A 13,698-nucleotide genomic window follows, 5' to 3' on the forward strand; every position below is an offset into this window, starting at 1 on the left:
TCCTAGTAAGTGGATCCGACCTGCAAATGTTAACACCACTGAAATGTCCACCACTGAAGATACAGCCCCTGCACACACTTGAACAGAGGGAGGCATTAAAAAGCTACCTGTTTATCTAGGTTTGTCCTGTGCCTCCAACACAGATTACAACTAAGGAACATGAAAGGGGAGTTAAAACACTGATTCTCAGCATGTTGCCATTGAAGCCTGAGTACAGGCCCAACCAAAGTATATTAATACCATCTCTATAGTATTATTTGACCTTTTATTAGATATTAATTCTGTAAGACATGTAATATAGTATATTAGTATATAGATATAGTATATCCATAGTATAGAGCTGTTATTGGCTTTTTGCTTTTGGCACAAGGACATGGCTGTGAAGATTATGAAGTCATGTGTTGCATGAATTTGCCTGATCATTTCACTCTAATATATAAACAGCTAGTTACCTTACAACAGCTTATTGCTAACTTACAACAGAATTCTGGATTAGAGCTCACAGGTTGGCTAAAGTCATTAGGGCTCAGCCCATGGATGACTTCTCATTTACAACATTTTATAGCCATTGGTACAGTATTAGTAGCATTATTACTTTTATTACCATTTTTGTTTTATTGTACCCAGAATCAAATGCATTGCATATCAAATTCAGTATCTGTGCCTTTTCCTTGTAATCTAAAAGGGAATTGTTGAAGGCTGGTTAGCCAAACAAGGCCGTGGATCCACAGAGGTATTATGGGATGAAGCCAAGTGCTGAACATAACAAGGGTAGTGTGTCCTTCAGCAAAAAGTTAATACAGTGAATTTGTAGTATGTTAAGAAGTGTTTTGTTTTAGCCTACGATTGTAAAAGCTTTGATAAGAATTTCATAGCTAACAGGCTTTATACTAAAAACTAACAGGAAATATTGAGTGCCTTAGTAACTAATATGAATGTTGTTTTTATAGGATCACGCTGCTATTGATCTTATTGCTAGCACAGAACCTTAGATATGATTCTAACAGAATGTGCTGTATGAAAATGTATGTAATAATTTAACCTATTTACAAGTAGTTCACAAGTAGTTGCAAGCTTAACAAGGAAACATGAAGAAGATTGCCGTCATCAACTCTCCACTATATCTGACCTGGGACTGCCTGTGATCACTGAAGATAACCGAGTGATTGATGGGAATTAGTGTAAGAAAGAATGGTTATTGTTGTAGCATCCAGAATTGTATCATGTATTCTTTATGGTTAATAAGGCCTTAACTTGAGTCTGGATTGTTCTTAAAGAAAAAGGGGGAATTGTGGATGAATTTCTGTACAGCAATGGACATGGAAAAATACTAGAGCTGTTCGTGCAGGGAACAGAAGAGCTGTAGGAGCAAGAAACAGGAGAAAAGGACACTTTAGTAACAGGTTAAAGGAACTTTGTAACAGCAGAATACAAAGAAGGAACTGAAGCAGGACCAGTTAGAGATGCTGATGCCACAAAGACCACAAAGAAGACCATATTCAACAAGATGCAGGTTTAGCTGAAGAAGTATCCAAATAGTAACTTACTACAGCGCCTAAAGTATCAAAGTTATAGCTCGTCATAACGCGTGAGCAATAAGTAATTACTAACCAATCAGTTAGCATGTTGAAGACGTAATGATCTTTGTAATAAACCTATATATACTGATGTACCTAACAATAAAATGGAGCATTCACCATAACTCTATGAGTATTGTGTATCTGACTCTCGCTCACCACAACACTATTTCATTACAAACACTCACAACACTGGGAGTTTAACAGGGAAAAAAAATCCAACTAAAATAACTCCCCGAAACCAAAACATGTATCTAAAGTATCCAATAAAAAAGGAGCCCTACATGGAATAAAATGTTCCCTTACCCCATTTTTACATTCTGAACAGTGATTCCATCAAGATATTTTATTAAAACACGTTGGTACACAAATGTGGTTTTGTACTTTTGACAAGAAGGCCTGAGCTGCTGAGGAAAGGAACAGTTAGAAAAACCCTGCAAGGGGAAAAAAAACCTCATTTAATTAATTCACAATAATTTACAGCCATGCCTATGTGGGTTTTAAATTTTTTTTTTATTTTTTAAAAAGGCATTATAACTGATCACAAACATGAGAAATTCTGGCTATTTTACAGATCTAGGTACAGAATTTAAATATTTGAGCTTGTGATGAAAAGCGGCAAGGAGGTTGCAGTGTGCAATGTAAACAAGTAGCTTTGGAGAGTGAAAAAAAGTCCTTGAGAGTTCTTTACTAAGAAACAAAAGAAAATAAACTCCTTGTTCCTTCCTGAAATATAAGCACAGGTCAGTGTTCAACAGTTAATTTACAAACATAATTTAAAATGTGTTCAGCCCAAAACCACTATGACATGAAGAGTTTTATAGTAAGATCCAGTCTGGAAGGGGCAGTGTTGAGGTCCCTGTAAAAGTAAACATCTTCCATTTCTTAAAAAAGAGTGCCACGACATTTGCAGCACAGTGCAGCATAAACTTTAAATACAAAAATATTTTTCTTCTGTTGGAATAGACCTTGCATCCTGGAAAGAAGTAACAATACTGCTACTGACAGAATATCCAGTCAGTATCTTTCAAGTCATGTAAGGCAATTGCTGTGTTAAGTTTACTGTATATGGCTAAAAGGAAGTCCAGAAAATGTCAGTCTTTGTTATGTTTTCCGGCTACTCCACGTATGTTCAGGTGTACTTTTGTGATCCGATGAGAGTTCAAATGGAGATCTGTGTCCTAGGGGAGATCTGGAACCATATGGAGACCTCTGATCTAATGGTGACCTTGGGCCACTACCCGAAGCTCTGTGGTCCATTTGCCAGTCTGAGTGGTACCTGTAATCTCTGGAAGATTTATGATGACTGTACTCTGAAGTGGAACGGTGATCTGAATGTATCCTGTGGTCTGAATGGGAACGGTGATCTGTATGAGCCCGGATGTCTTTTAAACTTCCTTCCAGGTTTGACCTGTGGTCTCTGCTCCTGTAGTCATCTAACTTTCTATGTTTACTATCACTGTAGTACCTAAAAAACAGAAATAATCTGTATTAGTGTTACTGAACACACCTTAAGAACCACAATTATGTCAGATCAACAGAACTCCATTACAGTGATAGCATCTTTGCAATCTTGCATTATTCAAAAAAAGATGTTTTGGTTCTTCCTACAAGCATACTACAAAACCAGGAAAGTAATTCTGAACAGATTTGAAAATTGCTGAAGAAACTCACCTGCTGTCTTGTTTGTAGTGATCCCAGTCTCTGTGATCTTTTCCATTGCTAAAGGCTGAATACGGCCTTTTCCTAGAGTCATTTTTCTTGTAAGCATCTCCCTGATGCCTATCTTTATGATGATCATGATACTGTGAAAAATGTCTATCAGAAGAGTAACTGTCCCTGCTACTGTCATCATGGTTTGTATTCTCCTTCAGTCTTTCCACATCTATTTAACAGAGCAGAGGTGAAAAGGAAATATCAAAATCTTCATTTAATTCAAACAATACTTAAACCTGTCAGATGTAAAGCAGCATTATTTGGCAGAAGCAAGATCTAAATAGTTGAAAGACAAATGCACTAATGTGACTGAACTGAAAGAAACCAAAGTAGTAAGAGGGAACCAAGCTAGAATGTAGATGTGTAGGACTCAGAAACTGAACTTCTCAACCTCTCCATTCAGTATGTGAAGCTAAGTGTGGTCCAAATGAGCAATGAGGAGAGATGCCTTTGGTAGAGCAATTTTAGACAGAGTGGTAGCAACAACCTCTCTAAGAAGGGAAGGCCTTAGCATGAGTAAGTTTTAAACCTTGCTAATCAAAGGCTTTCAGTGGTATTAATAAAATACAGTATGTTGATTTTAAGTCCAGGAAAATGTTATATAACACAAGATAAAAGCACATATTACAATAAAGCAGATGTGGGAGCATAGAAAAATCAGTGTTGCTGTCAACAGAAAAAGCCTATGTAACTAATTACAAACTATGATTCAATTAAACTACAACATCAAGGAACAGACTGCTTTCTTACATAGCAGTGACATTACAACAAACAGGCACAGAATTCCCAAGAAATGTACAGGTTTTGAGTAGACCTTCCTCCGTCCCCAAAATTAAACACATAAAATGTTTCCAAAGTTTTTCTAAAGCATGGTCATGTAACTTGCTACTGAAATGTGTGAGTACCAGCTTCAGTCTTCACTCAGCTGGATTTCATCAGCCAACTATTAAAGTTTTGCAAATAACCCCCCCTATGATACTTAGCTTTAAGGGAGACAGATCTAGGAGATGTGAAATGAAATAAACACAAAAACTAAGATATAAAAGTCAAGAATATATTAAAGTTTTCTTACCTGGGTTTCTAATTACATGCATATTCACATTGCTGCTAATATTCTGGTCATTGTGCTGCTAAAAGAGACAAGTACAAAACCACATTGCTAATCCTGAAGTTCATCTGAATTAATTAGCAAGATATCCTAACAAAAGGGAATACTTTATCAAAAACACAAGTGCTACTTGAAGTGTATTTCTGCATTCATTCTAATAATTTAAACCTAACTATAATAGTTGAAATATATATTTGTGTATTTAGAAAGGGTCTGAAAACATTACCTGACACTCCTGGCGTTTTTTGATTGCATGTTTATACAGTTTGTGCAGCTTTCTGGCATCAAATTCTGTAAACTTAGAGACAAAAATCCACAAATTCCTGAGGAAGAAGAAAAGAGAAGTTCTAATTCTTCCACAAATTTGTTTTTCTTTTATTATGCAGACTTAATTTTAATTAATATTATGTAGACTTAATGGAAATTATTTTGAACACTACTTGAGTAAACCAGAAATAGTATAAAATTTACAGAGTACTGCTGAGCTGCACATCAAACATTATCTAGATGTATTTCAAACATTTGAAAGTTTAATTCCTTTAACAATTTGTCACTTCGTAATATTTATTTTAAGTACTTCAGAGTGCAAAATGCATGGAAAGTACTAATAACAACTGTGTTACTAGAATGATCTGTGAAACTGCTTAAAAATGTAGCTATCAGTTTTTGTATTCTGTAAGTTATTTTTTTAAATCGCAAGTAATCACTCAGTAAGTAAAAATTTAGGAAAGTAAAGAACTTGGAATCTCTTCCAGTGTAACATATTTGACCTACAAGCATTATTGCATGAAAGTATCAGTGAGAGAATTTTTCCACAGAACTCTAAAGTCTGGTGAAAGATTTTGAAAACAAATGAGAACTGTGAGAGAGGGCAAAAGTGGCATGAAAATAAATTTATGACTAATCTATGCTCAAAGGAATGAAAGAAGAACAAATGAAGTTTTGCTGTCAAGATGCCAAAATCCTGTAGAAAACATTTGTGCCTGTGCACAGGTAACAGATCTAAAGTCAAACTTAGTCAAATTTACCGGTTGTGTCCTTAGAAGAGACTATGGAACACTAGTGTTCAGAAGCACTTGAAGTGTGCAGGCTCAGGAAACAACAATCTGTTCCTCCACTGTGATTATTTAAATATTGTGATTTTGGTCTAGAGGTCTGCAATAGCTGACAATCAGTCTATGGTGTGCCTAATGTCACTTGTCTAACTTCATATTAGCTAGGTTGCTTAACTACACTTATTATTAAAGATTGCTGAAATGGGTAATTTAACAGTCTACATATAATACTGTGGCATAGTTATGATTAATATCTCTATTAGGAGTTTCCACTTGGAGAATGTAACTTCTACAAAAATGTATAAAAATAAGATCCAGTTTTTATATCTCAGATTACCATAGTATTTTCAAGTAAATCAAGTAAAGTCAGCAGAAGCATTTCACACTAACAGAAGTCTCAAGGAAAATAAAATCAAACACTTAACAGATTTTTATAGATGGAAGCCAAGGATGTATTTTCAACCACAGAAGATTAAAGTGCACATTCTGATAAAGGTAACTGAAATTGCATTTAGAATTTAATAATGAAGTGTAAGCTGTTTAGAAACCAACAACTTCTCTTTATATTTTTAAATTGTTACCTCAAAGATACAAACATCTTTTTCAGTTTAGAAATACATTTGAGGATGTCATGATAAATACTTACTGTAAGTAATAGTTAATATGTAATTTAACTTGAGAGCCTACTTAAAAAAGAATAAAGAATTCTGCAACTCAAAATCATACAAAATTCAACACAAAGAGAGAACTGGAATTTCTGCAGGACTTAGAAAAACCTAAAACAAACCATCTCAGAGTTGAAAAGGAAGATAGATTTTCCACTAAACAGTGTAAGTAACAAGTTATCTAGTGTTTGCTTTCACTAGTAAGAATGACACCATGTACTGGAAAAATGCACTGCTGTGCTGTATGAAGAAGTGAATCCACTGAAAGTCAGAACCACCTATAATAATATTTTTATAGAGTCATATTTTAAATAGCAGAAAGGGAGAATTAAAAAAAAAGTAAAAAACTATTCTGCTTAACAGAAGCAATTATATATTTTCCTTTTTTGAGAAAAATGAAGAATAAGAACTTACTTTCTCCACTGTTTAATTAGTTCAGGATTTGTGTACTCCTTTAGGCATTCGGTTATGTGATCCCCAATTTTGATTAGACACTGTCTAGTATGTTCCAGCTGCTCTCTTTCAGAAAGGCCCTTCTCTGGTCGATCCAGCTGTTTCAATGCTGCTTTGACAGGCCTCATTCTTTCTTTGCACTGTAAAATAGAAAAAAGAAATATATTAATTTGAAGAGAAAAAAATCTAAAACATGACCCACCCTTTAGCGTGATATGTATACGTAGAGACAATAACAGTATTATTGCATGCCAAATGAAACACGAGACTTGCTTACTGCTCTTAAAAATGGTTTACAGGTTTCTTTTGAAAAAAGTTGTCTTTTAAACCCAGCTAGAAATGTACTTCTTTACAAATGTACTACATTGTATGAAATACAGATACTAAGGATTTAAGAAAGCACTACCTTCACATAAGGGATTTTCTAAGGAAAAAAACTCTTATAATCGGGTTTTACAATAATTTAAAACTTTAAGCACAGGTGTATAGCACAAGACTTACACCCTGAATGTTACACAAACTCAGTGTCAAAATTAAATATGAGTGTTCAGTACATCTGAAATAAATGTTCTGCAACAGTTAAATCTGGCATTCAGCAAAGGAATGCCACTTGTCACTGGTCTCCATATGGACATTGAGACATTGGCTGCTACTCTCCGAGTCTGACCATCCAGCCAATTCTTTATCCACCAAGTGGTCCCCCATCGAACTGAATCCATATATTTCCAATTTAGAGACCAGGATGTAATGGAGGACAGTCTCAAATGCTTTGCACAAGTCCAGGTAGATGACATCAGTTGCTCTCTCCTTGTCCACCAACACTGTGATATTGTAAAAGCCCACAAAATCAGTCAGGCACGATTTGCCCTTGATTAAGCCATACTGAATGCCACCAGCCACCTCCACATTTTCCATGTGCTTTAGCAGAGCCTTCAGGGGGATCTGCTCCATGATCTCACTGGGCACAGGGGTAAGACTGACTGGCCTATACTTCTCTAGGTCTTCCATTTTTCCCTTTCAGAAATTGGGGGTAATGTTTCCCCTTTTCCAGTTAGTGGAAACTTCGTCAGACTGCCATGACTTTTCAAACAGGATGGTAAGTGGCTTTGCAACTTCATCTGCCAGTTCATGTCATCAGGTTCCATGAACTTGTGCACTTTCAGGTTCTTTAGATCGTCTCGAACCTGCTCATCTCCTACAGCAGATAGGACTTAGTCTTCATAGTCCTTGCCTTTGCCTTCTGCAACTTGGGTGGTGTGGCCAGAACTCTTGCTGGTGAAGACCGAGGAAAAAAAGTAATTAAGTATCTCAGCCTTCTGCAGGCTGAGATTCTGCAGGACTGGGGCTCCCATCTCCTTCTGGAGATGGCCCACATTGTCCTTAGTCTTCCTTTTATCACAGACGTACCTGTAGAACCTTCTTGTTAACCTTGATGTCCCTGGCCAGATTTAATTTTATCTAGATTTTAGCTTTCCTAACCTACTATCCTGCATAAATATAATAATCAATGAAATAAAATGATGGGAATTAAGACAAAAATTCCTTTAGTATAGTGTCAATAGTATTAACTGATCTGGGACTTTACCAGCAAAAAGATCAACCGTGTTACCATGCCAAATAACAGAATCAAGAACATCTAAAATTATCCTAGTTTAGACTGTCAAGTATAAACACTAACTTATCAAAATAGGACTTACCACACTAAAAGTTTTCTGATCCAATTCTTCGGATTCCTCCGATATAGGAACTGGTTCACTAGTTGCAGTAATATGAACTGGAGTATCCAGCAATGGAATTTTTTTAGCTTTTTCTTTATTTTCAGATTTTATTTCATTTGCCTAAGATACAAAAATATTTAAGTAAACTTTACTTTGGCTCTGGAATTATCCTACAGTAGATGTCAGTCCCTGTAAATACTGTATTCTCTTCAATAACAAGAACTATGCTGACATTCAATGACAGTACATTTTACTTTCTCTGTGGGATGGAAAAGGAAAATGGGAAAGGAATAAAATTATTTTCTCACACACTTGTACTCTCTGTCCAGCAAAGGTAACTATCATTGAAATGTAACTTCCTATTTCACATGCCTGTCCTCATGGTTTCAGGTAGTAAAACAAAACTTCAAATTATGTGAAAGACTTCAATCAAATGACAACTGTTCACATACAAAACACCTTTCAATCTTAAAATCATTCACAGAAACCTAGTGACCTTTTCTGGTGCTATGTAAGACAAGTAAACCTAGTTACCTTCTCTTCCTTTACTTCTTTTTCTTTCTGTGTGGATTCTTTTACTTTGTTCTCTCTCTTTTCTTTAATATCTTTTTCTTTTAATTCTTTCTTATCCTCTTTTTCTTTTTTCTCCCTTTTCAAATCCCTCTTATTTTCCTTTTCTTTTGTCTCTCTTTTTTCTTCAGCTTCCTTCTTTATACCAGTATCTGGCTCAGGCTTTTCTTCATTTTCTTTTTCTGTTTTAATTTTTTTATGTGGATGTTTCACTGAAACAATCTCATCCTGCAATACGCAAGCATATATGTCACATCAAACAGCGTTCCTATCTATACATAACCATCAGATTAAAACATCCTTTTTATCTGTGCATTCTTTTAAAATTTGGATATAGATTTAACACCTATTGTATAGAACTGAAGGCAGCTGTAAAGAAAGATGAGAACTACTCACTCACTTCTTTGATGTGACAAAGCAAGTACTAATTTGGAAGTGATGGTGGCAGTGAGAAATTATGTCAATTTAATTTGGAATTAACTTGTAATTCTGGCCCTCTAAAAGGTAGTTAGGCTCTGAAGAGCTAAAAACTGTAATGAAGGAAGGCTTGCAGAACTGAACTGATTGGTTAGGATACTCAAGTGAAACATATTAGAAGACTTCTCTTCTAGTCAGCTTTGTCCCAGTACCTTTTTATGAATCACACATTAAACATTCACAGTAAAAGGTAACAGAATCCCAACTTTCTCTTTTTCAGAGGTGTTCTTTTTACTAGGCTTAAAAAAATATCTGTTACAGTTTGTCTGATAGAGGTCTATTTAATTATTTGAAGGTGAACAAAATAATACTCCACTAGTCTTAATATACTCATTTACTAGGTTTGATATGGAAACTCAAATCCTTTCAGGCACAGAAAAATAATATAAGTAACATATGTATTTTGTACAGGTGCAAGAATCATAATCTTTTAATTGATTTGCAGTACTGGACAGGCATATATAAAATCCATTGCAGAAAACCAGATTAAAGAATGCCTAAAACATAAATCCTAAGAAGTTACTTGGATGACGTATCAAGTAACCAGCCCAACTTCAGCATTCAGTTTCCAAGGAAACTTCACAGCAAAAATCCCCTGACTTCAAGAGTTTCCTGAATGTTCCAACAGTTAAACAGGTAAGTTTATTGCACACAGTAGCTACTAAGTAGCTACTAAGTACTGAGTAGTGACTAAATAGCTAAAGCCAAACATTTTGTAAGTTAAAGCCTGGTTTTGTATACAGTCCAGTTTCAGAAGTGCAATTGTTGGTCTCTAACCAGAAGTATTAAAGTGATGTTTATCTGTTATTAGACATACAAAAGGGGACAGCATTCTAGATACTTTCCCAAAACAGAACCAGTCGATCAATTGACTAGCAGTGTCTTTTGTTTTGAGTGGAAATGAATATTCATTTTTTAAGAAGACTGAACACCTAATTTGCTTACTTTTAGGATTCAGCTACCCATGCTAATTTACTGGGAACTGCGATGACACATTCCAGGCAAACTATTGTATCTATAAACAATAAACCAGTCTACATGCAAAGTTTTAATTTTTTTTTTCTGGTTTACATTTTATTCTTCATACTACAATTTAAATACCTACAGAAACACTTTAGTTAAAAATAACTGATTTCCATAGATCTATATCATGGTTCTTCTAAGGCTGATTCAGTTTTAGCTACGTAGTTGCATAATTATTTTTTCCTCTAAAGCTATTTGACAATTACAGTGGTTTGTAATAGTGTAAGATGGTTATATAAGACACTTCAATTTAGTTTATTGTAAGCCAAATAGTGAGCATTTAAATGACATACATAGATTTCCATTTATTTCAGCTGCTTTAAAAGTCATAAAATCAGGTGTCTTATGACCCTTAACTTTGACTAGTTTTTTTTATCTCTAGTGGTTACTACTGTGTGTGGAAGAAATACGAAGACCCAGTAAAAGCAAACACCTAAAGGAACACATCAGAAGTAAAAGAACACAACAAGGTTAAACAGTTAACCAGTCTTTTAAAATAAAGATAGCCATGCCATACATAGGAGCTTTCACATGCAAGCCTTGAAATACCATTTATTCGTTCTGCTCATTTAAATTGAGCTTCATGTTTTTTCCTGGGCCTGAATAAAAAACTCTACCCGAGAAATCACTGTCAGCAGTAATAACACATTAGCCAGAAACATTATTTTTATAATTGTGTATTACATTAGGTTTGCATTTCTATCAGATACACTGCTGAAGTCTTTAAAGAACGCTGAAACTGAGCAATGCCTCTTATAACGAACAACATCTTTTTTATTAATAATATAATTTGGAAAACTACTTATAATTCCTTGGCTACTGACTTATCATTAAAGTAAATACAATCTTCAGTGCTCTTACACTGATGCAGTATCAACTGTAATGGCCACAGGAAAAGGATGACATCTAGGTGCTTCAATTTTATTACGTAAAGCAGAAGATAAAAATAGAGATCAATACTAAAGGAAGAACTGAACAGGCATCTTTAGCACACAAAAGGTATTTACCTTGTTATCCTCATCATCATCTTCATCTGATTTTTCTGAGGGTTGTGGTGATGAATCACTTTTTATTTCTTCCTTCGCTTTTGCAGCCTTTGTCACCTTATTCTTCTTAGTTCTTGTTTTCCTCCTCTTTGAATTGCCCTGAATACAAATTGGTCTCTTTAGTATGTCAATTAACAAGTATCTTTGCACCACAGTTGCAAAAAACAGAGATTTATTTCTTTTTAACATCAAATAGAATATTTTTATTTTATTTATTGCTAATGACTATATGACAAAACACTTTTCTCAGGGCTGGAGACAGAGCACAAACTAACAGTAGAGAATCCGCACAAATAAATAAGAGAATAATACAATATGAAACTTGCAACTAATTTACTGAGCTCATGTAATATGCTTAGTAAAGCAGAGTAATACCACACCAAGAAAAAGAGCAAAACTTGAAAAAAAAAACAAACCCTGAAAGCTATCAGCTGATATGCCCGTGTCACGTGCCATTGTTTTTTCTTACTAATGAATACCAAATTTTACTTACTGCTCCAGCAAGCCTTTGTGCTTCCTTCCTTGCAAGATCTTTATTCAGTAATTTAATGAGGTAGTCTGCACGGGTCTGTAACTGCTTCGCCTGGGGTTTCTTATCTGGATCATCAGGCAAAATCTGAGGAGAACAATGGCAGCATCACAACTATAAGCACATATTAGCAAGTTTGGAAGATGCTAGCTTGGAGCACAAACACAAAAAGCTACGTAAAAAAAGATGGGAAAAAATCCACTTTGACTATACCTAGAAAATATGCTATCATGTTTGAAGCAATGAAAAACTTCTTAAATATTTTTATTTCTCTTCAATCACACAGCCAAGGCAGTCTTTAAAACTGCCTCACAGTTTAAAACAAACTCAAGACACCAGCCTCAGATTTCTGCCTCTACTCCAATAGTTTATCTAAGAAATTCTGAGCTGCTGTATCAACCATCAACCAAACTGTGGGCTCTGTCTCATTCGTCTTCTAAATACTGAACTCATTACAGGGTATTTCAGATACCAAAAATACATATGAGTGGCTTCAAAATAACAGGCAAATTAACGGAAGGCAGGAGTTAGGAATCATTATTGGAAGAATTTGGACATAACCCTGGATTCTTAAATCCCAAAACTATAGTTGCTAGCAAAGTCTCAAAGTTAACTTCATCCCAGTCTTTCACAATTCCAGAATAGCTATTCTTACACTGTGAGAGAAATACAGTTCAGGTGAAGAACCTGGGGACTAAGTGGGGATGGCGAAACCAAATTAAATCCCTAGAAAAACCTCCCTTCCGTAAGTTCACTAAATGGCGCTACTAGAGTATCTAAAAAAGAAAAGAAAAATATTGAAGAAAAATTAAAATTGCAAAGATCCAGCTACCTGGAAATATGGCAACATAATTGACCTAAACAAAAAGAGGCCCTGATGAAATGCTGTAGATCACGTACCTTCTGTGTCAAACTAAGATCAGGATCCATTTTTATCATTTCCCAGCTGCCATAACCATATTCATAGATGCCTATTAACAGATTGGAATCATCTTCCTTACCCCAGTCTATATCAAAATGAGCAGCCTTGGTGTGGCATGGGATGACATATCTAGCAGAAGTAAATTAAGAAGAGAAATAATGGACTTTTACTTCTGAATATTAGAAAAAGGAAAGTGAACATATTAAAAGAGATGTAATTATATTTATTTTCTCTGCAAAGATGCTGGTATATTTAGGAAATTAATTGAAATATTTATCATTATGTTTTCTTAACATTTGTATAAAACATTTATTGAAATGAGCCCCAAAATACGTTTTAAAGCTGATCAAGACATAAGCTGTGTCACAGAGTTGGTTAACCATGAATAAAAGCATTAATAATTATTCAAGTGTAACTGCCAAGTAAGTGGATAGTAATACACAAGATGGCAAGGGAAAAAGTTCAGAGGGTAGAAAATACTGCTGCATTTTGACAGACACTGCTTTCCCCTCATGAGAAGGTAACCCATACAGCAGCTCATCAGCAAGCCTGAATGCTAGTCCTGGTTACTATTAGTAACTGAACACAGACCCCAGTGAATATAATTGAGAAGCCAATGCTGGTACTGGCTTCTATGGAAAGGGAAGAAAGAACAACAGATGTGCAAGCAGGATACTGCTGCCAGTCCTCAGAGGGAACAGCAAAACAACACTATCACAGTGTGCTTTCAGTCAAAGTTATATGAAAAAGCTAATAAAACCTGAAAAATGTTCTATGTTACTACTTCCCTTAAAAAAAACCAAACAAAATTCCATACTTTTTCCTTCCTTCTGGATCAG

At 35.2% G+C, this 13,698-nt stretch overlaps 1 protein-coding gene across 1 annotated transcript in view; it reads right to left on the reverse strand.

The window, feature by feature from the left end:
* Positions 1-2,089: 2,089 nt before the first annotated feature.
* The window catches only part of CHD1 (chromodomain helicase DNA binding protein 1), a 50,328-nt gene continuing 38,719 nt past the window's right edge, over positions 2,090-13,698 (reverse strand). Inside the window, exons 26-35 of the mRNA XM_010007206.1 lie at positions 13,677-13,698; positions 12,838-12,988; positions 11,902-12,024; positions 11,370-11,507; positions 8,272-8,412; positions 6,536-6,714; positions 4,628-4,724; positions 4,366-4,423; positions 3,252-3,462; positions 2,090-3,045 (exon numbers count right to left, since the gene is read on the reverse strand). The exon at positions 13,677-13,698 is cut by the window's right edge and continues 123 nt beyond it. Of these exons, the coding sequence (XP_010005508.1) occupies positions 2,682-3,045; positions 3,252-3,462; positions 4,366-4,423; positions 4,628-4,724; positions 6,536-6,714; positions 8,272-8,412; positions 11,370-11,507; positions 11,902-12,024; positions 12,838-12,988; positions 13,677-13,698 (1,484 nt within the window). The 3' untranslated portion in view covers positions 2,090-2,681. The remainder of the gene's footprint in view (positions 3,046-3,251; positions 3,463-4,365; positions 4,424-4,627; positions 4,725-6,535; positions 6,715-8,271; positions 8,413-11,369; positions 11,508-11,901; positions 12,025-12,837; positions 12,989-13,676) is intronic.

The sequence above is a fragment of the Chaetura pelagica genome, unplaced genomic scaffold (assembly GCF_000747805.2).
Source record: "Chaetura pelagica isolate M959 unplaced genomic scaffold, ChaPel_1.0 scaffold40, whole genome shotgun sequence".
In the NCBI taxonomy this organism is placed as follows: Eukaryota; Metazoa; Chordata; class Aves; order Apodiformes; family Apodidae; genus Chaetura; species Chaetura pelagica.